The 27,702-nt window shown below is 35.8% G+C and overlaps 2 protein-coding genes across 3 annotated transcripts in view; one reads left to right on the forward strand and one right to left on the reverse strand.

Moving 5' to 3' along the window:
• The first annotated feature begins 818 nt into the window (after window positions 1-818).
• Window positions 819-20,353, forward strand: LOC123534434 (polymerase delta-interacting protein 2-like). The gene is made up of 12 exons (XM_053519456.1): window positions 819-963; window positions 5,204-5,267; window positions 5,735-5,820; window positions 6,634-6,706; window positions 7,430-7,514; window positions 8,487-8,603; window positions 9,331-9,467; window positions 10,218-10,238; window positions 10,722-10,742; window positions 11,587-11,712; window positions 12,503-12,582; window positions 16,859-20,353. The coding sequence occupies exons 1-12, from the start codon at window positions 866-868 to the stop codon at window positions 16,974-16,976; spliced, it is 1,026 nt and encodes a 341-aa protein (XP_053375431.1). The 5' UTR covers window positions 819-865; the 3' UTR covers window positions 16,977-20,353.
• A 2,277-nt stretch (window positions 20,354-22,630) lies between these two features.
• The window catches only part of LOC123533676 (thiosulfate sulfurtransferase-like), a 58,544-nt gene continuing 53,472 nt past the window's right edge, over window positions 22,631-27,702 (reverse strand). For both annotated transcript variants that reach the window (XM_053519457.1, XM_045315432.2), the window contains exons 5-8: window positions 25,123-25,243; window positions 24,484-24,576; window positions 23,931-24,055; window positions 22,631-23,299 (exon numbers count right to left, since the gene is read on the reverse strand). In XM_053519457.1, coding sequence (XP_053375432.1) covers window positions 23,255-23,299; window positions 23,931-24,055; window positions 24,484-24,576; window positions 25,123-25,243 — 384 coding nt within the window. In that variant the 3' untranslated portion in view covers window positions 22,631-23,254. The remainder of the gene's footprint in view (window positions 23,300-23,930; window positions 24,056-24,483; window positions 24,577-25,122; window positions 25,244-27,702) is intronic.

Raw genomic sequence — 27,702 nt, forward strand, 5'->3', positions numbered from 1 at the left:
TTTGTTAGAAAAACATGGAAGGGAAGGCTGTAGTTGGTGAAGTAAACCTCAATTTTAGTACAAGTTATCACACTTACCTTACCTGACGTATTACCTTTGGTGTGATTTTGCAGTTCTACAGAAAGTAAATGTGACAGGTAAAATCTTGCTTACAGCTAGGATTCATGACCCCTTCTTTTCTCTTCATTTCATGCCAGTTTTAGGATAATTCTTTAAATGAGGTTAGGATTTGTACTCTGAAATGGGCCTAGCTTTGGTCGTCAGTTCTGAAATTTGTCCATTTTGTATAGAACATAGGCATACAGACACTAATGGAAAAATGGCTTGAAAAAAATATAGGTAGTCGCATAATGGCGGATACAAAGAGTCCTCAGTTTTTTTGCTCTGTAGGGCTATTTTCCTTATTTTCTTTGCAATTTTTTTGCTAAAATCGCATAACAGATCTATGATTGACATGTAGGTAGCATTTTCATAATGAAATAACAACATGACAAAACTGTTCATGGAGACTTAGATCATACACCACCAGTATAATTTGGGGTCTCATTTTTTAGCTGATTTTGCAGTTTTATGTTTGACTGAAATTATTTTTCTTGCATCAAATATAACACCCACTTATCTTTTGATTTTTAGTTAGAACTGACAATATTCTAGAAAATGTAGGTTACAGACATTTAAAATGGGTCCTGTGGTGTGCTGCGGCCATTGGAAATAGGTCAATTTTATATAGAATAAAGAACAACAATTATTTAGTGAGTTGTAACCTACATAGAGGGAATATTTAGGTCCATATGACCTCAAATAGTAGATTGGTGGTTTCTGACCTAGTACTTGCTCAAACCGGTCTCGTAGTAAAATTCTCACCATGTCACTCAGAAAATTATTGTCTCAAAGGTTACTTACGACTCGCTTGTTTCTTCATGCAGAGACCCAATGTTGCTGCCGGAGAAAGTATTCTTTGCAGTAGGTTTCGTAAGATTTAGCCTTTGTAACGTTACATGGTAGATATCGGCTAAGGTCGAACATCAATACTTTCGGATAGTATTGCATTCGGATGTTTAAATTTCAAATAAGTGTACTGTACATTAAATTTTGTTGTATAAAAAATCATTTTTTCATATTAAGTCAGTAAGACACTAGACAATACATTGTAACGTCAGAGTGAGCTTTTCAGAGCTTACCAGCTCTCCAGAATGACACTCCATGCCCACAGCATGAGTCTGTCAAACACTTCTGACACTATAATTTAAAGTAGGCAGACACTCTAACCACGTCGCTTTACTGTTAACTCTACAGCAAGGCTGTTGGAAGTGGCCTATATACCTTAGTAACTATCACTACACAGATGTAGTTTAAAAATTTATAGTGTAAGGTATAAATACTTGCACTGAAAAATACTTAATTCATAAAGAAATTGATTACTGGACAACTAACTGTAGTAAACCCCTAGAAGACAGGCTAGGCATCCAGGTACATGTACCAGATAGTCAAAAAAAATTGACGCGATCCTAGGAAATATTGAGTATTTTTTTCATACACTAGAAAGAGTAATTTCCAATGAAATTTCACCGCTGTTAATGCTTTACATGCTATAAGTTTAAATGCTGATTATGTCACGAATTGGCCTTAAATTCAAATAAAACTTACATGTATCGAAAAGGGATTCCATTCGAACCTCATTGATTTATTGTGATTTATCCTCCATTATTTTGGTCCCGTCACAAATATAAAACAATCTGAACGTTGAATTATTTTGACTAATGTACCGGACAGCTACTAGCCACTTCCTTGAAGCAATGTGTTAGTGTCTGCCTGAGGCATGAAAGCATAGCTGTCAAGGCTCTACAAAGACCACGAGTGTGACCAAGGTTCAAATGGGCGGTTGCCTCTTGTTGGGAGGGATGGGGGCAGGGCTCCAAATAAGCATTGTTTTAATATTAAAACAAAATGATTTTCATCAAAAACGAATTAAATTCCAAAACATGTCATTAAAAAACGTATTGATTTTCAATTTCATTTGTAGCAAAAACCCTTAAAATCGCCAAGAAACCATCTTCCGATCATTGATTTTTACACTGGTATAATTTGTCAGGGTGTTAAATTATGATTAATACACCGCTATTAAATGCAAGTCAGCGATACAATCTGAACCGTGCCATTTATTAGCATGCTAGAATGATCTCCCCTATTAAGAAATTGCAAATATGGCATCAGCAGTAAGAAAGTGAGAATGAGCAAAGAAACAGAATGACAGCCCATTTCCTTCTGTGATTAATTTTGTGACAAGAACTGAAAAATCTAATCAAGAAATCGCACGTGGAATTGTGCCTGAGATCGTAGCAAATGTCATTGATTCTGGTCGGGAAAAGCCTGTGACCGATAGAAAACTATTGGTAATATGCACGTTATTAAATGAATGATAAAGCTGCTCGATCCGACAAAACAACTAAAAGGTTAAACTTTTGCTATGAAAAATTATTTAGAGCCCTGTGTGTGTGGGGGGGGGGGGGGGGAACGTCTGGGAGCCAAAGCTGTGTAGAGGCCGGAGACCTACTCGCATGGAAAATTAAGTTTTTTAACACAAAATAGACCTGGTTTTGAATTGTCTCCCTCCATGTTTACTTTTTGTGACGTTTATTCATGCGGTAGAAATTACACATTGCACCAGTGAATGTAAAACCTGTATTAATAATAATAATAATTTATATGGTATGAAAACACCGTGTCAACGTTGCCGGGCAAATTTGATTCAGCTACTTTCTACGAAAAAAAACAGTTGATGTTTATTTTTTAAAATGCGTGTGACTTTGAATAGTAGGCCTGTGAGCGTGATCCAGGGCCAAAATGTGTGTGACAAGTGCAGTGCCTATGTCTTGTCAGGTGTGTGAAAGGGAGGGATGTGTACCAGTTTTCGATGTAATTACAGTAAATCGAATACCAGTATTATAGGTTTGATTAATATATCATATTGAAGATTGTCATATTTGTCAAAATATTAAAAGATTAAAAAGAACCAAAAAGTATGCTTTTGTAACATATTCTTCGGCTGTTATTTTAGTGACATGTCATTTTTAAATTAAGCATGTGATTTAACTAAATAAGGAAACCCATTTTTAGCTCACCTGAGCAATGCTCAGGTGAGTTTTTCTGATCGCTCGATGTCCGGCGTCCGGCGTCTGTCATCCGTCAACATTTAGCTTGTGTATGCGATAGAGGCTGTATTTTTCAACTGATCTTCATGAATTTTGGTCAGAATGATTACCTTGATGAAACCTAGGCCGAGTTCGAAAATGGGTCATCTCGGATCAAAAACTAGGTCACTAGGTCAAATCAAGGAAAAACCTTGTGTATGCGATAGAGGCTGTATTTTTCAATTGATCTTCATGAAATTTTGTCAAAATGATTACCTTGATGAAATCTAGGCCAAGTTCGAAAGTGGGTCATCCGGGGTCAAAAACTAGGTCACTAGGTCAAATCAAGGAAAAACCTTGTGTATGGGATAGAGGCTGTATTTTTCAATTGATCTTCATGAATTTTGGTCAGAATAATTACCTTGTTGAAATCTAGGCCGAGTTCGAAAATGGGTCATCCGGGGTCAAAAACTAGGTCACTAGGTCAAATCAAGGAAAAACCTTGTGTATGCGATAGAGGCTGTATTTTTCAACTGATCTTCATGAAATTTTGTCAGAATGATAACCTTGATGAAATCTAGGCCGAGTTCGAAAATGGGTAACCCGGGATCAAAAACTAGGTCACTAGGTCAAATCAAGGAAAAACCTTGTGTATGCTATAGAGGCTGTATTTTTCATTTTATCTGCATGAATTTTGGTCAGAATGATAACCTTGATAAAATCTAGGCCGAATTTGAAAATGGGTTATCTGGGGTTAGAAAGTAGGTCACTAGGTCAAATCAAAGAAAACCCTTGTGTATGCGATAGAGGCTGTATTTTTCAACTGATCTTCATGAAATTTTGTCACAGTGATAACCTTGTTGAAATCTAGGCCGAGTTTGAAAATGGGTCATCTGGGGTCAAACTAGGTCACAAGGTCAAAGCAAAGAAAAACGTTTTGTATGCGATGGAGGCTGTATTTTTTAATCGAGGTTGATGAAATTTAGTCAGAATGATTGCCTTGATCAAATCTAGATCAAATTCGAATATAGTTCATCTTAGATCAAAAACTAGGTCACTAGGTCAAATTGAAGAAAATGCTTGTTTACACTTAAGAGACCACATTTTTGATCCAATCTTTATGAAAATTGGTCAGAATATTTGTTTCCATGAAATCACTATGTCAAACATGTTTACACTGTTATGGTGTGTTTATCAGGTGAGCGACCTAGGGCCATCTTGGCCCTCTTGTTCATATTTTTATTCACACACTGACCAGAATTTACCTGTGAGTTTCCAATGAAATCAAAACTGCACGCTGTTAATTTTCCATTGTGGGAGCACATGTGACCGAATTTACATGACATTGTGGAAAAACACTATATACACTAAGTCTTGTATTATTTATGTTTGTTTCTCTCGGCAGACAGATTACATTTATTTCAGTTTCAATAAAACATTTAGCGACCGATTTTAATTTGTGTATGCGGTTGTTTTGATAATGGTGTTGTAACTCTTGTGATTCAAAAGAGAAGCTGACTAACATGACATCTGCACAACTTAGAATTAAAAAGTCCTGGTCAGTGGAATTTTTTACTGCGAGAAAGACATCATACTTTGAAAAGTGTAATTTAGTGACACATACATTTGTACTTTCTAAATATAAGAATATCATTTCAAATTGATATATATCGAAAATCAATCATTTTTATTTGATACAAATATCGTATCAATCAATCTAACCGATACACAGCCCTAATGAAAGGTCCTGGGCTTGGATCCCAGTCATTAAAAATTGGTAGTAAAAAACACAAGCAGAAATAGAATGACATCTTGCAGTCCAGCTAAATTAAATAGGATGTTTAGGACAATTTTTTGATGGTTTTGTTTACACAGTTTGGAGCCATCACAACAACAAAAAGCATTTGCATTACTTTTAATCAACTGCATGTTTATCAAACCAAATGTCAGTGTTCTTCTCAGATGAGCAACTTGGGCACCAATTGGGCCTTGTACATGAAAATTTTTAAATCTCATATTATACCTCTTTGACTCTTAAGTATTACTACTCGGCTTCTTCTTGTGTTTTACAGGCTGATTCCAATGGGAAAGTTTCATGAACCCAATACTGAAACAGAAGCATATCAGCCAGGACAGGTAACGCATTTTGAGTTCCTTATTTACAGTGTACCAGAATACCGTATTATACGGTATAGTTCCATATCAAAGCCCCAGGGGCATTACATTTTGCAAAAGAAAGGCATTTATGAAGCTTCACCTTGAGAATATTTATCATAAATATTTACTATGATATTATATGGTAAACAAGAGAGAAATAAATAATTTCCTTAGAGAGTTCCGAATTGTTTAATATTAAAATTTGCAAGGGCAAATTAAATTTCAAGGTAATGGTGAATTTTATATGAATGACTTTTAGTTTAATATGTAACACAAACTTTCAGAAAGTACAGAAATAAAACAAATGGCTTAAAAATTGAAGTTAATGATTGTTTTAATTTAATAGGAAAAAAAACTGAAAGCTGAACTATTTCTTTGATATTTTCATTCCAGGCTATAGTAAACAAAAAATATATATATATGTATATATAAAAAATCTTTTGCAGATGTTTTTTCACAAGGTATTTCCATACAGAGGGGTAGTGTTACATCCATGGCTAGCCAGAGTTGATGATCGTTCTCAGAAAGACAGGTTAGTGTTGTTAGTGCCAGTGTATTAATGTACATGTACTTGTAATTGTAATCAGACTTTTTACATTCAGTTGTCTATTTTATTTTTGAAGGAGTCAAGGGAAATAACAATACCATGGAATGTTGCAGTTATCTCCCCCTGTAACAAAAATTTCACACTTACAATACCGACTAATCAGAATGCGGGCATCCTTTCAAGATGTTCCCGCTTGATAGTTTTTCATATGTAATGTAATTAAGAAATGATATATCACAAACAGAGATTTGTCATTGAATAAGATTGTTTTGGTGCACTATCGTTATGTTTCAGTTATTGCTAATATGGATTTGACATAGGTGAAAATTTTACATGAATAATGTCCCTTTTACTTACACTTAGAAATTCTGGTTAAATTAGAATTTAGTCTTTTGATAAAACTTTCACACTATTTCTGTATTACCAAATGGATTTGATTCAAACTTTGTCCCACGTTTTCATCCACCTCTTGCCAGTGATAGCTAAAGTTTCCTCAGGTATGAGCTAGCATCAAAACAGTCGAGTGTCCTGTATTTTAATACAGCTTTTGTAAGTATGTAAATCTGAATCTTTATTGCAGTAATTTATTGTTCATACTCTTCTGCTTTCTAGGGTAGATCCTTGCCAATGAAAATAATTTTGATAATCTTACTGTTTAAAAATGTGAAATATCAGGAAATAATTTACTATTATATTTCAGTAAACCACTGAAAAACATGAATTAGAATAATTTCATCCACATTACAGAACTATGAATGTTTTGCACTGTGTGTTTGATTGTGTAATGTTGATTTACAGAACAAGCAGATCAGAAAGAAAAACACAGCTTTACTATCAGGTTCTAGTCGATGAAACAGATTCTCAGCATGTAGTGAGTAACTCTCTATTTTGTTATTGTCTTTGAAAACTTAGCACATCATGCCTGATATATCCAGTAAGGCCTAAGTGAAACAATAACAGATCAGTGTGGTACTGTGAAATCATTAATATTCGTGGGGGACTAATTTTCGTGGTTGAGTCATTCAATGAAATTTAATCCCAACGAACAAGTAAAATTCCCATTCATTTTATGTTCAAAAGTTTAAATCCACAAATTCATATCCCCATGAAATTGCCGTTTTTACCAAAACCACGAAATTTCATGCCCACGAAATTAAATGATTTTACAGTAATTGTAAACCAGAGTGATGTTAGAGACACAGAATGAGTAAATTGTCCAACAAAGAATTACAGCAACATAGCTAAGTATCTATTGTACAATGATTGAAAGGGTTTTAATTTTTTATCCTACATTCCAATATCTATCTATGTATCCCAGAGAGGTTGTAAATTCTTTTATCATCCCATAATATATAAATTATTAATATGAAAGTCTCGAAAATATTGCCAGATAACTTTTGTTAGTTTTGGCTCAGACATGTATATTTTCAGACAGCAGATAATATTTCAGTGAAGTTTCTCCCATGTGAGTATGAGAAGTGAAACACAGTTTTACACAGCCATATTCAATACCTGATATTTGATTAATTGTAATATTTTTGAAATATTTTATGGTACCATTTGTTACTTTTGTCTCACAAACTTATATTTTCAGAGAGTAGAGAATTTATCAGTGACATTTCGCCCACCAGAGAATGGGAACAGATACAGTTTATTTTCACAGATATATTCAATACGCGGTAAGTAATTGTGATTTAAGCAGAATTTATGTAGTGTAAAATCAATATTTGTGAGGGACTACTTTTCTTGGATTTCAAGGTTATTTCTGTTCATAAAATAAAATCCTGTTCCTAACAAAAAAAATAAAACTCTCACTTATCTTGAAAGGTTGAAATCCATTAATTCAGATCCGCATGAAATGGACAAAATCTCAGAGTTTCAGCTCGGTGAAATGAAATTATTTCACTGTATTATCTTTTTAAAATTTTTGTTGCTGTAGCTTCATATATAAACTTAAACTTTATCTTTGCCATTAATATAGCCATTTATGTGAAAACCATGAATTTAAATGATTCCAGAATCTCTGTATATGTATCTGATATACATATACTGTATATGTGTGTGATTGTTTTGTTTCCAGGAATAGATTATGTAGCTATACATATACTGTATATGTATGTGACTGTTTTGTTTCCAGGAATAGACTATGTCAGCTATACATATACTGTATATGTATGTGACTGTTTTGTTTCCAGGAATAGACTATGCAGCTATACTTATACTATATATGTATGTGTCTGTTTTGTTTCCAGGAATAGACTATGCAGCTATACTTATACTATATATGTATGTGTCTGTTTTGTTTCCAGGAATAGACTATGCAGCTATACTTATACTATATATGTATGTGACTGTTTTGTTTCCAGGAATAGACTATGCAGCTATACTTATACTATATATGTATGTGACTGTTTTGTTTCCAGGAATAGACTATGCAGCTATACTTATACTATATATGTATGTGACTGTTTTGTTTCCAGGAATAGACTATGCAGCTATACTTATACAATATATGTATGTGACTGTTTTGTTTCCAGGAATAGATTATGCAGCTATACATATTCTGTATATGTATGTGACTGTTTTGTTTCCAGGAATAGATTATGCAGCTATACATATTCTGTATATGTATGTGACTGTTTTGTTTCCAGGAATAGACTATGTGGCTCACCAGGACATAATGCCTTATACAGTGACAGAAGATGCAAAACCGATACAGCATGAATTATTTGATAAGTTTCTGACACCGGTACCTGATTCAGACAAATGTAAGTTACCTCAGATCAAAATTACTGTGTGAAAATTCAAACAGAAGTTTTTGTCTAGTTTGGGTTTTTTGTGAAATTTTCATCTTGATGTGCAGATAGGTACATGTTTGTTAGATAATAGAAAGGCTGTGATTTCATGTATACTTGTAAGTGAAGGTTTATGTGTTGTTAATCCTTTGACCTAACAATAAGCATCTACATGCATATCTGACCAATTGTCAGACAACTGTAAGCGGTTTGCTTACCACAGATAAATCTAAAAGACACAAGTTCATTTTAACTACAGATAGTCTTACACATTTGAAATAGTGATGTTGTTTTCATCAACACTTCACTACAAAACTAGTCATACATACTAATTTATGTATTATAAAACATTTTTCAAAAAAAGGTATGAATTATACAGCCTTTAGCCCTTACCCTGCTATATTTCAATTATGAACTTGGCTATGTTTCAATTTGGAGAATGCCATTTACTGTTAAAAGGGGTACTTACCAAAAAGATACTGACTGAATGGCGAACAGTGCAGATCTCATCAGTGCAGTCTGGTCATGATCTACACTGGTTGAAAAGACGGAATCAGTCGTGTCCAGCATGTTAAGATTTATCTTGGTGATGTTTGAAAGATACTGTTTCAGTTATGCCTAAATGAAAAAAAAAATCAGCTTTGTTTTGTATTATTGCATTTTTACAAATGTTATTTACACATTTTTCTTTTCATTTCAGCTACTAGATATGTGGCAAAAGATATTTTAAGGTCTTTTCAGGAAGCAAATCACCCCTGGTTACGTTTATCAGACGTTTATAAACAAACAACTGAGAATATTAGGGTTACTGTGATACCTTTTTACATGGGAAACCAGGTATATCAGTAGTGGGAGGGAGCTTCTTTAACCCTTACCCTGCTAAATTTCAAAAATGGACTGGTCCGTTATTCAGTTTGGATGATACCATCTCTTATTCGAAAAAATGACTGAATAGCAAACACTGAAGACCGTGATCAGTCTGCACAGATGTGCAGGCTGATCTTGGTCAACACTGGTCGCAAAGGCATAATCACTTGCCGCCAGCAGGCTAAAGGTTAATTAAAAGATTTGAACTTTGTAGTATCCTTCAGTGTAACTGTAAATTACTGCACTTTCTTGCCTAACTACAACATGTAGCAGGGAAAGAAAATGTTATTCAGGTAGGAGATTACCTTATCTATTCCCTAGGGAACAGACACATTTCATATATGCATTTTAAAGTCCTAATTTGACAAAATTAGTTTTAAATTTACAACCTCTTTGAAAATGTTGCAATAAAATTAATGATAGCCAATAAAAACTGATCTAATATAATGATGGAAACAATTTGTATATATGACTCTTCTGGAAAAAGTGATGTTTGTGAATATTTGTTCAAATACTGTTTTTGTCTTGGTTGGTATTGAATATTGCTCACAAAAGTTTTATAACTCGCATTTGGATATTGACAAACATTTATACACATAAATTGACAAATAACATATTTAGTATTGAAAAATAACAGATACATGTATATTATATTTTGAATATAGCATAAAATTGAGAAATTCTGAAATTTATTTAATTGTTTGATGGTTTATTTTTCAGGAAGTATATAATAAAGACTTGGTAAGATTTATTTCATTTTTAAAGCCATTACCATAAACTGCAGCTGTCATTATACTAAATATAATTGAGCCGTGCCATGAGAAAACCAACATAGTGGGTTTGCAACCAGCATGGATCCAGACCAGCCTGCCCATCCACGCAGTCTGGTCAGGATCCATGCTGTTCGCTTTCAGAGCCTATTGGAATTGGAGAAACTGTTAGCAAACAGCATGGATCCTGACCAGACTGCGCGGATGTTGTTTTCTCATGGCATGGCTCATATTATAATTGCAACAGGCTTACAATAAATATTATTTCATATTTAATTGCTCTCAAGTGTAACAAGCACGAAAAATTGTAAAAAAATAAGTTGACTAGTGATGCCAGAGCTAGAACTAGAAAAATCTTCAAATGACGTCTCTTCCTAAAGATTACTTAAGTCCGATTTTGAAATAGTTCCATACATAGAAGATTTATTTGTTCTGTTTTTGGTTTGTTTTTCAGGAAGTATACAACAAGTACTGGGTAAGATTTATTTCATTGTTAAGAGCACTGCCATAGCAAAGTGTAGCAATCATTACAGTAAATACATTATAATTACAATAGCTTTACAATAAGTATTGCTTTGACTCCTTTGAGAAATAAAATGTTCCATCATTTCCTATTTGATTGTTCAAATGTGTATCTTGCTTGAAAAATTGTATTTCTGTAACAAAACAGGTTTTGCATAATTTCGTCAGCTTAAAGGTGGATATCAGACTAGATGTGCATTGCAAATGCTTTTCAATGAAAGAAAAAATCAGATTGATTTGTGGGAGATGTATTATGCTTCTTAGGAGCACTCACACCTGAGAATAGAAATTTTGTATTATAGTAGATGATACCCTGCAATTATATATACCCATCTTGAAGAAATGGGTTAAATTGTTTTGCTCTTGTCAGTTGATCTTTTGGTTGGTTGCTTCATTTGTCCAAAATGTAGACACTTCAGTTTCAGTCCAGTAATTCTAGGCCAAAGAAGATGACACATATTGTTAAAGGGTTATGATGTCAAAGTCACAGTGACTTTGGCCCTGAAAATGGCTTCTTATCAAAAGATTGAGAATGCTTAGACCCACGTCTTATCAAACATCATAATCTTAATTGTCTATAATCAGGAGATGACCTATATTGTTAGAGTTATGGTGTCAAAGGTCAAGGTCACAGTGATTGTAAGACTAAAAATGACTGGAGAATGCTAAGGTAAGGTCAAGGTCAAAGAATACTTGAGACTTAAAGTTACGAAGTTACTTCCAATAGGCGACCATAGGGGCGTTCAAATCTTGTTCATTTTTCATTTTAAGTAATACATGTATTATTGTATTTTCAGTGGAGATATTGTATTCGTATTGAGAATCTTGGGGAGGACACAGTTCAGCTACGTGATAGAGAGTTGAAAACCTTTTCCAATAATAATTCAATGGAAACTCTGCATGGCAGGGGAGTTACTGGATTGGTAGGAGGACACTTTTATATGTTTTAAAAACATGTACATTAGCAATGGTCAAAGTTAGCACTAGTCTGAAAGCCTATGAATGTCTTGATTCTTACCTTGAAGACTTTTATTGGGCTACTGAAAAGCAATTTTTAGCTTGTGATTATTTGCATGTTGTAAGCCCATCTTGCATGTGATCTCATATCATTTCCTTGACTGCTTGGAGTATTATATATGCAGAAGATACGTTGGAATAGTGTTTTGAAACTGATGAAATCACTAGCCCCTCGCCAATATGGGTTTGAGCCTCAATTGGGGCATGGAATTCTTCATGCGAGGAAGCCATCCAGCTGGCTTACAGGTGGTTCTACTTAGATGTCCGCTCTTGATGAAGGAATGCACAGAGGGGACCCGGGGTCTTCCTCCACCATAAATGCTGGAAAGTCGTCATATGACCTATAATTGTGTCGGTGCGGCATTAAACCCAACAGATGTAAATGAAACTGATGAATCGCAGTAAGTTAAACATAGAGCTAAACAGTTCGTTTGATTTTGTCTTGACCATCAGTCTGATTGTCTGTCCAGGAACTATTCTGAATCAACTGATAGGATTTCAACTAAATTTGTGGGCTTGTTTAGTACTAGGACATTGTTAGCTGAAACTCAACAGGACAGGCAAAATTTGTTCAAGTTATAAGTAGTTTGAGATATCGAAAAATATTCATTATACAGGGATAGTGAATGAAGTTTGACTGCATTTCTAAATGCCAAGGAAATAACTTACAAATACAAACTGCTGTGTGTATTTCAGGAACCAAAGCTTTCGAAAGACTCACCAGCATTTCAATACAGTAGTCATATAACACTGGAATGTCCTGCGGGATATATGTGGTAAGGGTTAAACATAGTTATGCCCCCTTTCGAAGAAGGAGGGGTATATTGTTTTGCAGATGTCGGTCTGTCGGTCGGTCGGAATGTAGACCAATCCGTTTCCGGATGATAACTCAAGAACGCTTGGGCCTAGGATCATGAAAGTTGAAAGGGAGGTTGGTCATCACCAGCAGATGACCCCTATTGATTTTGAGGTCTGTATGTCAAAGGTCAAGGTCACAATGACCCTGAATAGTAAAACGGTTTCCGGATGATAACTCAAGAACACTTGGGCCTAGGATCATGAAAGTTGATAGGGAGGTTGGTCATGACCAGCAGATGACCCCTATTGATTTTGAGGTCAGTATGTTAAAGGTCAAGGCCACAGTGACCCTGAACAGTTAAACGGTTTCCGGATGATAACTCAAGAACGCATAGGCCTACGGTCACGAAAGTTGATAGGGAGGTTGGTCATGTCCAGCAGATGACCCCTATTGATTTTGAGGTCAGTATATCAAAGGTCAAGGTCACAGTGACTGGGAACAGTAAAATGGTTTCTGGGCAATAACTCAAGAATGCTTGGGCCTTGTGTCAGGAAAAATGATAGTTAGGTTGGCCATGATCAGCAGATGACCCCTAAAAAACCGTAGGGCCTAGAGCAAAATCTAGTGGCCCTCTACCAAGATTGTTCAGATTATTTCCCTGGGGTCAAATATGGCCCCACCCCGGGGGTCACAAGGTTTATATAGACTTATATCCTTTCCACAGCCTTAACGTACTAAAACGTATTAGCGTCTGATGGCCCTTTCACGCTTCCGTAGAAACATTTATTACACGAAACTTATTTTGAAAATATTTCTGAAATGTCTAGGTCTGCAGCTCTCAAATACGGTTATATCTTACATCTGAGGCATATACTGACACACTCTCAGACAACATCAGAAATGACATTTTGAGCGATTCGGTGAAGTTCTAAAATTATCAATGTACCCTTGATCCGTTACGGACCCCTGTGGGATTTCTGTTTATCAAGAGCTCAAATATTTTTTCATAGATTAAAAGCTGACATGCTGTACTAAAGCCCAGGTAATTTCAGTTCGTAATTAAGTGCTGAAAATTGGCTCCCCAATAGCAAAAAAAAAAAAAAAAAAAAAAAAGTCCACGCGCATACATTTAGACGCGGTGACCCCTGACTATCTACGAATCAAAATGTGGCTTTCGTTTTCAAGTTTAGCATTTCTACTTTCATTTTATTTACTTCCGGAAATAGCTGAAGGTCGAGTGCCGTCATTTTCTGTGTTGTCAAAAACATACATATGCCTGGCGAGATTGCATAAATATGTGCTTGCCGTCCTAAGGTTATTAGAGAAATCATTTTTTATCTAAAAATCAATGCTTTTTCGACATTTTTTAACACGTCTGTACGAAAACTGACGTTTGAGACAAAAATGGCTAAACTAAAATGCATTTTAGGAAATCTGTATATCCTTTCCGCAGCCTTAACGTACTAAAACGTATTAGAGTCTGGTGGCCCTTTCACGCTTCCGTAGAAACAACATTTATTACACGAAACTTATTTTGAAAATATTTCTGAAATGTCTAGGTCTGCAGCTCTCAAATACCGTTATATCTTACATCTGAGGCATATACTGACACTCTCAGACAACATCAAAAATGACATTTTGAGCGATTTGACGAAGTTCCAAAATTATCAATGTACTCTTGGTCCCCTGTGGGATTTCTGTTTATCCAGAGCTCAAATATTTTTTCATAGATTAAAAGCTGACATGCTGTTCTAAAGCCCAGGTAATTTCAATTCGTAATAAAGTGCTGAAAATTGGCTCCCCAATAGCAAAAAAAAAAAAAAAAAAAAAAAAAAAAAAAGGAGTCCACGCGCATACATTTAGAAGGGGTGACCCCTGCGCGTGACCCCTGACTATCTACGAATCAAAATGTGGCTTTCGTTTTCAAGTTTAGCATTTCTACTTTCATTTTATTTACTTCCGGAAATAGCTGAAGGTCGAGTGACGTCATTTTCTGTGTTGTCAAAAACATACATATGCCTGGAGAGATTGCATAAATATGTGCTGGCCGTCCTAAGGTTATAGGAAAACAATTTGAAAAAAGCTCTTGTCCAAAACCACAGGGCCTAGGGCTTTGATATTTTGTATATGACATCATTTAGTGGCCCTCTACTAAGATTGTTTAGATTATTCCCCTAGGGTCAAATAGCGCCCTGGGGGTCACATGGTTTACATAGACTTATATAGGGAAAAACTTTGAAAATCTTCTTGTCCAAACCACAAAGGCTATGGCTTTGATATTTTGTAGCATCATCTAGTGGTTCTGTACCAAGTTTGTTCAAAGTATGCCTCTAGGGTCAAATATGGCCCCGCCCCAGGGGTTACATGGTTCATAGACTTATATAGGGAAAAACTTAGAATCTTCATGTCCATAACTTACATCATTCAAATTTGGACCACATGTATAGTTTTGAGTGGCAAGATGAACCTTGACATGAGTTGACCTTGATCTTGACCTAGTGACCTACTTTCACATTTTCGTAGCTACAGCCTTCAAATTTGGACCACATGCATAGGTTTGTGTACTGAAACAAACTTTGACCTTGTTATTGACCTAGTGACCTACTTTCACATTTTTGAAGGTACAGGCTTCAAATTTGGACCACTTGCATAGTTTTTTGTTCCAAAATGAAATATAACCTTGATTTTGACCTAGTGACCTACTTTCACATTTCTCAAGCTGAAGCCATCAAATTTGAACCACATACATAGTTTTGTGTACCAAAATGAACTTTGATCTTGAGATTGACCTAGTGACCTACTTTCACATTTCTGAAGGTACAGGCTTCATGCATATTTTTGTGTTCTGAATTGAAATTTGACATTGATTTTTACCTACTACCTACTTTCACATTTCTCAAGCTACAGCCTCCAGATTTAAAGGACATGCATAGTTCTGTCTACGGAAATGAACTTTGACCTTGATATTGATCTAGTGACCTACTTTCATATTTCTCAAGCCACAGCTTTCAAATTTGGACCACATACACATTGTTTTGTACCAAAATTAAATTTGACCTTGATTTTGACCTTGAGTCAGTCTTGAAATTTGGAACATTCAAAAATGGCTCAGTGGATGGCACCAGGATCACTCTGTTATCTCTTGTTAGGTTAATAGGTTAAAGGTCAAGGTCAGATTAAACCGGAATGGTAGAACGTTTGTTTACAGTGAGCATATAATTCCTGTTCCTTGTGCAATTACTAAATGCATCAAGGGGGGCATTTCGTGTTCGACGAGCTCTTGTTCCATTTTACTTTTTAGCTCACCTGTCACAAGGTGACCAGGTGAGCTTTTGTGATCGTGCAGCATCCTTCGTCCGTCCATCTGTGCGTGCATAAACTTTTGCTTCTGACCACTCTAGAGGTCGCATTTTTCATGGGATCTTTATGAAAGTTGGTCAGAATGTTCATCTTGATGATATCTAGGTCAAGTTCGAAACTGGGTCATGTGCGATCCAAAACTAGGTCAGTAGGTCTAAAAATAGAAAATCCTTGTGACCTCCCTAGAGGCCATATTTTTCAATGGATCTTCATGAAAATTGGTCAGAATGTTCACTTGATGATATCTAGGTCAAGTTCGAAACTGGATCACATGCCGTTCAAAACTAGGTCAGTAGGTCTAAAAATAAAAAATCCTTGTGACCTCCATGCAAAACTCTGGTTGCAATGGCAACCGAAAGGAAAAACTTTAAAAATCGTCTTGTCCAAAACCACAGGGCCTAGGGCTTTGATATCTGGTGTGTAGCATCCTCTAGTGGTCCTCTACGAAAATTGTTCAAATTATCTCCCTAGGGTCAAATATGGTCCCGCCCCGTGGGTCAAATGGACATAGACTTATATAGGGAAAACTTTGAAAATCTTCTTGTACAAAACCACTCGGCCTAGGGCTTTGATATTTTGTATGTAGCAGCATCTAGTGTTCCTCTACCAAGATTGTTCAAATTATCCCCCAGGGTCAAATACTTATAACGTATTTGGTAATTTCACAGTGAATAATATTAAACAAATTTTCACTTATAAACGGTTAACAATTAAAAAGACATGAGAGATCAAGAATTTTTTGTTGTACATGTAGAAGAAACTTGCTATGCCACTTGGGAAAATATTATATCAGGTATTCACTCTGTGAAAGAGGTTTCAATCTTACATTGAAACAAACATATATCTTCTGTTTAACTTTGTTACAAATAAGAGATTGTTGTTTTCAATTTCAGGGGAGTGTATACCTTTGAAAGAGAGGACGGATCAAAGTTTAAATGCAATATTCCAGCCTTTAATCTGCAGAAAGTTGAAGTTAATTTGCATGACTCGAATAATGACCTCAAAGGATAGGCATTCATTGTGTTATGGTGTGCTAAAAGATTCACAATTGATCATTTAACATCAGAGTGGTAGACAGAACATTCAGGGAATAGCCCACATCATACTTGGAAGGACTGTGTGTCAATTTCAGGCTGGGCCTCGGTGTTGGGAGTCGGGATGTTGATTTCTGTGTAGAAAAATAAAAATATGTCTACATCATTTAGATTCACAAGATCAAGCAGTGTTTTTTCCCCAGCATCAAAAGCCTGTTTTACTATTACAAATGCTCTACTTATGGTGCTCCCAAGACTGCTGTTGTCTGCCCTGACCGGGACTGGTTGTCTCCCCTGACTAGAAGAGCAGCTTTTTCTCAGTACACTGGTTTCTTCCATTTTTTGCTTTATTATAACGCAAATTTGTCATCAGATAGATAAGACAGGGGAATAACTGAGTGCTGTTTTTTTTTATTTAATTAATGGGTGTTGTTTTGGTAATAGAAATAACTAGAGTTATACATCCACAATATAGCCTTGTCACAAAACTAAGCCAATGTCAAAGCTGAACATCCTTGACCTTTGACCTCAAACTCAATGGAGGTCATCTGCTTGTCATGATCAACCTCCCTATGAAGTTTCATGATCCTTGGCCCAGGTCATCTCAAGTTACTGTCTGGAAAAGGTTTAAATGACCTCTGATCTTTTGAACCCAGAATCATTATGGGTCATCTGCTGGTCATGACCAACCTTGTTTTACTATTACAAATGCTCTACTTATGGTGCTCCCAAGACTGCTGTTGTCTGCCCTGACCAGGACTGGTTGTCTCCCCTGACTAGAAGAGCAGCTTTTTCTCAGTACACTGGTTTCTTCCATTTTTAGCTCATCTGATTTTTTGAAAAAAAATGATGAGTTATTGTCATCACTTGAGCGGTTGTCGGCGTCGGCGTTGCCTGGTTAAGTTTTATGTTTAGGTCAGCTTTTCTCCTAAACTATCAAAGCTATTGCTTTGAAACTTGGAATACTTGTTCACCATCATAAGCTGACCCTGTATAGCAAGAAACATAACTCCATCTTGCTTTTTGCAAGATTTATGGCCCCTTTTGTACTTAGAAAATATCAGATTTCTTGGTTAAGTTTTATGTTTAGGTCAACTTTTCTCCTAAACTATCAAAGCTATTGCTTTGAAACTTGGAATACTTGTTCACCATCATAAGCAGACCCTGTACATCAAGAAACATAACTCCATCTTGCTTTTTGCAAGAATTATTGCCCCTTTTGGACTTAGAAAATCAGTTTTCTTGGTTAAGTTTTATGTTTAGGTCAGCTTTTATCCTAAATTATCAAAGCTATTGCTTTAAAACTTGCAACACTTGTTCACCATCATAAACTGACCCTGTACAGCAAGAAACATAACTCCATCCTGCTTTTTGCAAGATTAATGGCCCCTTTTGGACTTAGAAAATATCAGATTTCTTGGTTAAGTTTTATGTTTAGGTCAACTTTTTCTCTTAAACTATCAAAGCTATTGCTTTGAAACTTGTAACACTTGTTCACCATCATAAGCTGACCCTGTATAGCAAGCAACATAACTCCATCCTGCTTTTTGCAATAATTATTGCCCCTTTTGGACTTAGAAAATCATTTTCTTGGTTGAGTATTATGTTTAAGTCGACTTTTCTCATAAACTATCAAAGCTATTGCTTTAAAACTTGCAACAGTTTTTCACCATCATAAGTGGGCACTGTACATCAAGAAACATAACTCTATCCTGCTTTTTGCAAAAAGTGGCCCTTTTTAGACTTAGAAAATCATGGGTAGGACAATATTTCTATTACACAAAAAAAATCAGATGAGCGTCAGCACCCGCAAGGCGGTGCTCTTGTTTGCTTTATTATAACGCAAATTTGTCATCAGATAGATAAGACAGGGGAATAACTGAGTGCTGTTTTTTTTTATTTAATTAATGGGTGTTGTTTTGGTTATAGAAATAACTAGAGTTATACATCCACAATATAGCCTTGTCACAAAACTAAGCCAATGTCAAAGCTGAACATCCTTGACCTTTGACCTAATGACCTCAAACTCAATGGAGGTCATCTGCTTGTCATGATCAACCTCCCTATAAAGTTTCATGATCCTTGGCCCAGGTCATCTCAAGTTACTGTCTGGTTTAAATGACCTCTGATCTTTTGAACCCAGAATCATTATGGGTCATCTGCTGGTCATGACCAACCTTCATATTAAATTTCGTGATCCTAGTCCCAAGCGTTGTGAAGTTATTGTCCGAAAACCATCAAAATCATTAGGGGTCATCTGCTGGTCATAACCAACCTCCTTATCAATTTTCATGATCCTAGGCTCAAGTGTACCCAAATTATCATCCGGAAATTGTTTAGCTGTTGCGAGCCACTGTGACCTTGACCTTTGACCTACTGACCCCAAATTTGAATTTAGCATGTATTTTCTGATGTTACACCTGTGTACCAAAAATTATTTAAATTGGTCAAGCCTTTCCAAGAGTTACCATCTGGAAACCGTTTAGCTGTTGTGAGTGACTGTGACCTTGACCTTTGACATACTGACTCCAAATTCGAATTTAACTGTATTTTCTAATGTTACACCTGTGTACCAAAAATTATTCAAATCAGTCAAGCCTTTAAAGAGTTATCATCTGGAAACTGTTTAACTGTTTCGAGTCACTGTGACCTTGACCTTTGATCTTCTGACCTCAAAGTTGAACTTTACCTGTATTTTCTGATGTTACACCTGTGTACCAAAAATTATTTAAAATGGTCAAGCCTTTCAAGAGTTATCATCCGGAAAACATAAAACCAACGGACCGACAGACAAGCTCACTCCTATATACCCCTCAAACTTTGTTCTGTGGGGGTATAATTATCAATTATAATTAATTGCCAATGTTTGTGTGTAGAAAAAACAACAACATAGAAATAAATTACATGCATGATTTATTGATATGTCGTTATATGTCAACAGAAATCATGTGACACAGTACAGTACTCTTCATGCTTTATATATACTAGCGGAAAAAAGAAACTGTGCATGGGTATAATATGCTATAACTTAGGAGGTATATAAGAAATCGCAAAAAAGATTTCAACAGGGTTTTATCTGACCTTTATTTAACACCAGCTCAGTTGATATGGTTATTGCATCAGCAAATGACCGAGAGGGATACACAGCTTACCTGTGTAAAGTTTCAAGCTTTAATTTATAATATTGAGCGATACATGAACATTTTACACATGCAGTTTCTTTTTTCCGCTAGTATATATCAATCACAATCAAGCTGTAGTTCTATTATGGAATTTTGTTACGTTAACATTGCATTTATGTATGATTATGTCAGTGATGGCTGATAACTGGTTAATAAAATATACTATATTCTATTCTGTTCTTACTACAAACTGCATAACATTACAGTGTAACACAATTACTAAAACTAGCAAGTCCGACTGACGACCCAGAATTCAAGTACAGTATAACTGATCTGCATCAGAAAAGCCAGTTTTGGTCAGTGTTAATTTTATGAAACAAAAGGCCAGTATTCATGGGTGACTGATTTTGGTGGTTAATTTAGGAATTTTATGAAGATCAATTGAAAAATACAGCTGCTATCGCATACAAAACATTTTTCTTTGATTTGACCAAGTGACCTAATTTTTGACACCTGATTACCATATTCGAACTTGAACTAGAACACGGCAATCATTTTGACCAAAAGTCATGAAGATAATTGAAAAATACAGCCTCTATGGCATAAACAAAGTTTTTCTTTGATGTGACCTAGTTTCTGACACTATGACCCATTTTTAGCTCACCTGAGCAATGCTCAGGTGAGTTTTTCTGATCGCTCGATGTCCGGCGTCTGTCGTCCGTCGTCTGTCGTCTGTCGTCTGTCGTCCGTCGTCTGTCAACATTTAGCTTGTGTATGCGATAGAGGCTATATTTTTCAATTAATCTTCATGAATATTGGTCAGAATGATAACCTTGATGAAATCTAGGCCGAGTTCGAAAATGGGTCATCTCGGGTCAAAAACTAGGTCACTAGGTCAAATCAAAGAAAAACCTTGTGTATGCGATAGAGGCTGTATTTTTCATTTAATCTTCATGAATGTTGGTCAGAATGATAACCTTGATGAAATCTAGGCCGAGTTCGAAAATGGGTCATCTCGGGTCAAAAACTAGGTCACTAGGTCAAATCAAAGAAAAACCTTGTGTATGCGATAGAGGCTGTATTTTTCATTTAATCTTCATGAATATTGGTCAGAATGATAACTTTGATGAAATCTAGGCCGAGTTCGAAAATGGGTCATCTCGGGTCAAAAACTAGGTCACTAGGTCAAATCAAAGAAAAACCTTGTGTATGCGATAGAGGCGGTATTTTTCAATTAATCTTCATGAATATTGGTCAGAATGATAACCTTGATGAAATCTAGGCCGAGTTCGAAAATGGGTCATCTCGGGTCAAAAACTAGGTCACTAGGTCAAATCAAAGAAAAACCTTGTGTATGCGATAGAGGCTGTATTTTTCAATTGATCTTCATTAATTTTGGTCAGAATGATTGCCTTGATGAAATCTAGGCCGAGTTCGAAAATGGGTCATCTCGGGTCAAAAACTAGGTCACTAGGTCAAATCAAGAAAAACCTTGTGTATGCGATAGAGGTGGTATTTTTCAATTGATCTTCATGAATTTTGGTCAGAGTGATTACCTTGATGAAATCTAGGCCGAATTCGAAAATGGGTCATCTGGGTTCAAAAACTAGGTCACTAGGTCATATCACGTAAAATCCTTGTGTATGCGATAGAGGCTGTATTTTTCAATTGAACTTCATGAATTTTGGTCAGAATGGTACCCTTGATGAAATTTAGACCAAGTTCGAAAATGGGTCATCTGGGGTCAAAAACTAGGTCACTAGGTCAAATCAAAGAAAAACCTTGTGTATGCAATAGAGGCGGTATTTTTCAACTGATCTTCATGAAATTTAGCCAGAATGATTACCTTGATAAAATCTAGGCCGAGTTCGAAATGGGTCATTCTGGGGTAAAAAACTAGGTCACTAGGTCAAATCGAAGAAAAACATTGTGTATGCAATAGAGGATGTATTTTTCAATTGATCTTCATGAAATTTGGTCAGAGTGATTGCGTTGATGAAATCTAGGTCGATTTTGAATATGGGTTATCTGAGGTCAAAAACTAGGTCACTAGGTCAAATTAAAGAAAAATCTTGTGTATGCGATAGAGACTGTTTTTTTTCAATTGATTTGTATGAATTCGGTCAGGTTGATTGCCTTAATGAAATCTAGGTCGAATTTGAATATGGGTTATCTGAGGTCAAAAACTAGGTCACTTGGTCAAATCACAGAAAAAAACTTCTGTATGTGATAGAGGCTGTATTTTTCAGTTGATCTTCATGAATTTTGGTCAGAATGATTGCCTTGATAAAATCTAGGTCGAGTTTGAACATGGGTCATCTAGGGTCAAAAACTAGGTCATATCTAAGAAAATGCTTGTTTTATCGCAAGAGACCAATTTTTTGGTCCAATCTTAATGAAAATTGGTCAGAATATTTGTTTCCATGAAATCACTAGGTCAAACATGTTTTACACTGTTACGGAGTGTTTCTTAGGTGAGCGACCTAGGGCCATCTTGGCCCTCTTGTTCAAACTTGGCCTAGATTTCATCAAGGCTACCATTCTGACAAAATTTCATGAAGATCAGTTGAAAAATACAGTCTCTATAGCATACATTAGCTAAATGTTTACAGATGACTGACGCCTGTCATCGAGCGATCACAATAACCCACCTGAGCATTGCTCAGGTGAGCTAACAAAAAGAAAAAAAGCTATTCCTTGGAATGCGAATGTCTTTTAATATGAATTAAATGGAAATTGGAATTTGATTTCTTGGATTTACAAAGCTACTGAATATGTAAATTGATCATCCATGAATACAAATGAAATCACAGTATACTGTTTTACATTTTATATGGATTGCCACTAAGAAATTTAGAAATAGAGAACACTTTTTCACTATCATTTTATCACCATCTTCGGGACACTTTCTGGAACTATGAATGTGGAAGTTGTCATTTTTTGTTTAAATACACTGAAATAATGAGCTTTCTGTATGTTTTAGAACAGTGGACAGCATATATATACAATTCAAACTTTGTAAGTGTATACCACCCTGATACTGGAAAATTAACTTTAATTGTCACACTTTTCTCTCTCTATCAGATGTTGCCAGATGATGTCTTGTACTGTTTTTATAGATGATAATTAAATGTTACTTATCCTCTCCCTGCTTCTTCTTCCACTCCGTAAATCCTCCCTGAAATCATAATTTATGTCTACTTTTATCTTTTCAAAAATGCGGAATGATTACTGGGTTTTCCTGAAGGGAAGGGACAGCTTGGAATGGAAAACCGAGGACTTGAATTGAAGGTTTTTTGGCATGCAGTCCAGAAAATTATGAAAACAGCTGTATTAATCAGATAGACATGTTAGTGCATTTTTCTTGCCTACAGTTGATGTTAATCCAATATTTTCAAAGATAATGTATATTAAAATTTTCAAAGATAATGTATATTTAAAATTGCCCCTACATTTATGATGTCAGTATGCAAACATGTAGCTTGTTTTTTCCCTTCAGAAAAGATATGGTGATGTCCTACCTGGATAAGTAGGCAAAATGTAAGGACCTTTCATTAGGTACTTTAGGTACCACTCCATGCATTATTTTAACACATACAGGTAGAACCACTGACCTTCTGTAAGCCAGCTTGATGGCTTCCTCACTTGGAGAATTCAACATACCAAGTGAGACTCTAAATCATCAGTGAGGGACAACTTGATTCAAAGTTTGCGACCTTAACCACCCGGTCTTGGAAGCCCCTGGGGGGTTAATAAGCATTTCATTTTGTTGTGGAACAAATGAAACAAATCAGAATGAAGAATCTTACGTGGAAAACAGAAACCTGTTTGGCACCAAGAAGCTCAGCTGTGAAAGCCACAGCGCAAGATGACATGCCACTGTAACAGTGTGTTACTAAAGGTTGTGACAGGTCCACGCCAGCTGAACTAAATACTGAAATGATAAAAGTATTTGCCAGTTAAATGTTACAGCTATTGATAAACTTCAACATCTTACCTACTGACACTGTTTTCATTATAAACTGAATAGTCGTTTGGTTTTGCTGAAATTTGCATGTTAATGTAACATCATGAAGAACAAGTTAAGAGATTGCACTAAGATACTGCTATCCCTCTGGATTCATTTTTGTATTAACCTTCGTCATGTTGGACATGACTGTTTCTGCCTTTGCGACCAGTGTAGATCATTATCAGCCTGCATATCCATGCAGTCTGATCATGATCTGCACTGTTTGCTATTTTGGTAAGCACCCCTATTAACAGTTAATGGTACTGTCCAAATTGAAAGATGGAAAAGTTCATTATAGAAATTAAGCAGGTATCTACTTCCTATGTCTAAGATATAGTATAATTAAATCTCACCCTGTCTCAGCTCATCCTCCGACTTCAAAGTGCCTCTCTCATTATCTACCAAATCAGCCATGAAGACGTTTTTCGCTCCAGGGATGCTGCTTTCTATAAAAGGTAATGCAGATTGTTACTGGAATACAGACGATACTTAATCAAGGTGGAAAAAATTGCTCTTCTATATCCTTATATCTCATATCCATATAACTTTTATTCACTTCATTCCATTTAAAAATTGATAATTATCATAATTGTAAGTCTGTTTCTGTTTTTCATATTCTAGATGAACTTTTCTAATTTTAATTCTTTTTTTTTTTAACAAAATCAAAGGTGGAATATAACATGTCCCTGCAACCATCCCCAGTAGCTTGACACAGAGTATATAATACAAGGTTTCAGTTTGCTTGCATATCATTGCATACATATACTGTGACAATTTGTCAAAATGCATCACACTGAAGTTTTGTGTGGAATTTGTAAGTTGCTTGAGCAGAGCAAGTCAGAAATAGTAAGATATAGAGCTGAATGTAGGACAAAATCCTGTAAAAAAGCTTAATTTAGGTAGATTTCATCCATTTTCCTAAACTTTCATCACAAATGTGGTCAAGTAGCTTTAAACTCTAAAGATATAAAATGCAATTTCAATTTCAATACCTGTATGTGCTGTATTTGGTCTGGTGTCTAGCACTTGAAATTTGTCTGTCTTTACATTGTCTTTTACTTCATCATAACTTCTGTATACACTTTCATCTATTGATGCAACAAAGTTTCCTGGCTGTAAATACAGGAGTGACATCAACATAAACTATAAACAGAAAATACTTGATGAAATAATAAATTAAGTCACCTGAAAGGAGAAGAACACAAGAAAAACATGTGCTTCACCTAACAGGGCATGACCTTTGTGTAAATAGAATGAGCCAGGGCAAAACAAACAAGAGTTGTCAGTACATACTGTGGGTGTGTCTGTCGGAGAATGGGGGAGGAGGACTAAATATATATATAGTAAGAATCACAAGCAACACTGGAAGTAAAGAAAACAAGAGCTGTCAGAGGACAGCAATGTTCGACTATTCAAAAGTCCTATCAATTGACAAAAAGCTTCATAATTCTGTAAAAAGCAAACAGAGTTATGAAATGTGAACAATGCAAGTCTCAGCTCATCACAGTGGATAAGTGTTTGAAGTTCCGATTCATTTCCTCAAGTGGTTACTGAGACACAAGCTTACATAAAAAAATCTAAATGAAATCAGGACACAGACACAGATGCAGACAAATGGCCGAGTCCAACAGATCTACATATTCTTCAAACAGTCTAGCTAAAAACTGAAACAAAAAAAGTTAACAACAGCCATAAAAAAAAATAAACAAGAGGGCCATGATTGCCCTATATCACTCACTCGAGTACCACTGCTCTTATTGATAAGATTAAGTTTGGACATAGATTACATAGGCATACACATTAAATATCATCAGGATAAATATTTTCTAACCCGTCCGCTTAGCTCAGTAGGTAAGAGCGTTGGTCTACGGATCGCGGGGTCGTGAGTTTGATCCTCGGGCAGGGCGTATGTTCTCCGTGACTATTTGATAAACGACATTGTGTCTGATATCATTAGTCCTCCAACTCTGATTCATGTGGGGAAGTTGGCAGATACTTGCAGAGAACAGGTTTGTACTGGTACAGAATCCAGGAACACTGGTTAGGTTAACTGCCCGTTGTTACATGACTGAAATACTGTTGAAAAATGGCGTTAAACCCAAAACAAACAAACAAATATTTTCTTGTAACAGTTCCTTTTGACCTATGGGTCACTAGTCGGGGCCAATCTCCAAACCAAGTTTGAGGGTCCTAGGCTCAAATGCTGCATTTTTATACTAGCATGACTATTCCTTACCCTGGAAGACATAAATAACATTTATAACCAATCTCATTAGAAACTGCTAAGGTATATTCATTTACATAAGAAATAAAGGGAGCTAATTTGTCATAAATTGAGTCAATATGTATCTACACTATTGTTCAAGTCCATGTGAAGGCATAAATGAAATTTCAGATCAGTATCTTAATTAGTTACGGAGATATACCCATTTTAATTTGAAATAAAGGGAGGTAATCTGACATAAAATCAGTCTGTAGTTATCAACCTTAATTGTCTCAGTCCAACTCATGACAATGAAATTTCAAATGAGTCCTATAAGTACTTACTGATATAAATCCATTTTGATTAAAATCAGGGGAGGTAATCAGATATAAAATAAGTGCATAGTGTCTAGGTTAACCTAACGACATACAATGACACATTATGTTTCAAAACCAATACCATCAATAGTTGCAGAGATAACAAGTGTGACTGACTATTGTTGTTAATAAGCAATGGAACATATCACTGTTGAAATTGTTGTGACTTCACAGTGAAGCAATACAGGTATCTATTTTAGGTAAAAGAACAACTTTGGGACTCATACACAGGGTCCTGACCTATGATTGTATTGACAGTAGGTAGTTCAATAACGCAGAAACCTTATGATCTCCATAGGCCACATACCAGGCATACCAGAATAAGTGTCTTTAAGTGCTGACCTTGACCTCAATGTGTGACCTTGACCATCAAGCAACTGGAACCGATATCTTGTTGTGATAAAAGTTGTGTGCATGACTTTCTAAAGTTGAATGCAAAATACGGTATCTATCGTGTTCACAAGGTAAAAATGAACAAACTTTGGAACTTTCAATGTTCATTCAGGGGTCATAACTCTAGAACCTATGATTGGATCTGACAGGTTAGGGTTAGGTTAAAGTTAATTTGCAAGTCTGTATCGAATCATACCATAAATGAAGTCTCTATATGGCTGCAAAAGCCGAAATAGCAAAATTTGGCCCTTTATAAGGAGCCATAACTCTGGAACCCATAATGGGACCTGGCCAGTTTTCAAAAGCAACCAAGATATTATGCCAATACAAATTGTGTGCAAGTTTGATAAATGCTGATTGCAAGATGAGGTCTCTATTGTATTCAAAAGTCAAAAATAGCAAATTTGGCCCTTAAAGGGGCTATAACTCTGGAACCCATGATGGGATCTGGCCAGTTTTCAAAAGGCATCAAGATATTACGCCAATACAAGTTGTGTGCAAGTTTGATTAAAGTTGATTGCAAATGTGGTCTCTATCGTGTTCACAAGCCAAAAAATAGCAAATTTTGGCCCTTTAAGGGACAATAACTCTAGAACCCA

This window comes from Mercenaria mercenaria, chromosome 12, assembly GCF_021730395.1.
Source record: "Mercenaria mercenaria strain notata chromosome 12, MADL_Memer_1, whole genome shotgun sequence".
NCBI classification, from domain to species: domain Eukaryota; kingdom Metazoa; phylum Mollusca; class Bivalvia; order Venerida; family Veneridae; genus Mercenaria; species Mercenaria mercenaria.

What these genes read in the sequence shown, in the direction of transcription:
- LOC123534434 (XM_053519456.1), top strand. Translation starts at nt 866, where the DNA reads ATGTCACTCAGAAAATTATTGTCTCAAAGGTTACTTACGACTCGCTTG. An exon ending in AAGCATATCAGCCAGGACAG is followed by an intron (nt 5,268 to 5,734) that starts GTAACGCATTTT and finishes AATCTTTTGCAG; the next exon opens with ATGTTTTTTCACAAGGTATT. An exon ending in GATCGTTCTCAGAAAGACAG is followed by an intron (nt 5,821 to 6,633) that starts GTTAGTGTTGTT and finishes GTTGATTTACAG; the next exon opens with AACAAGCAGATCAGAAAGAA.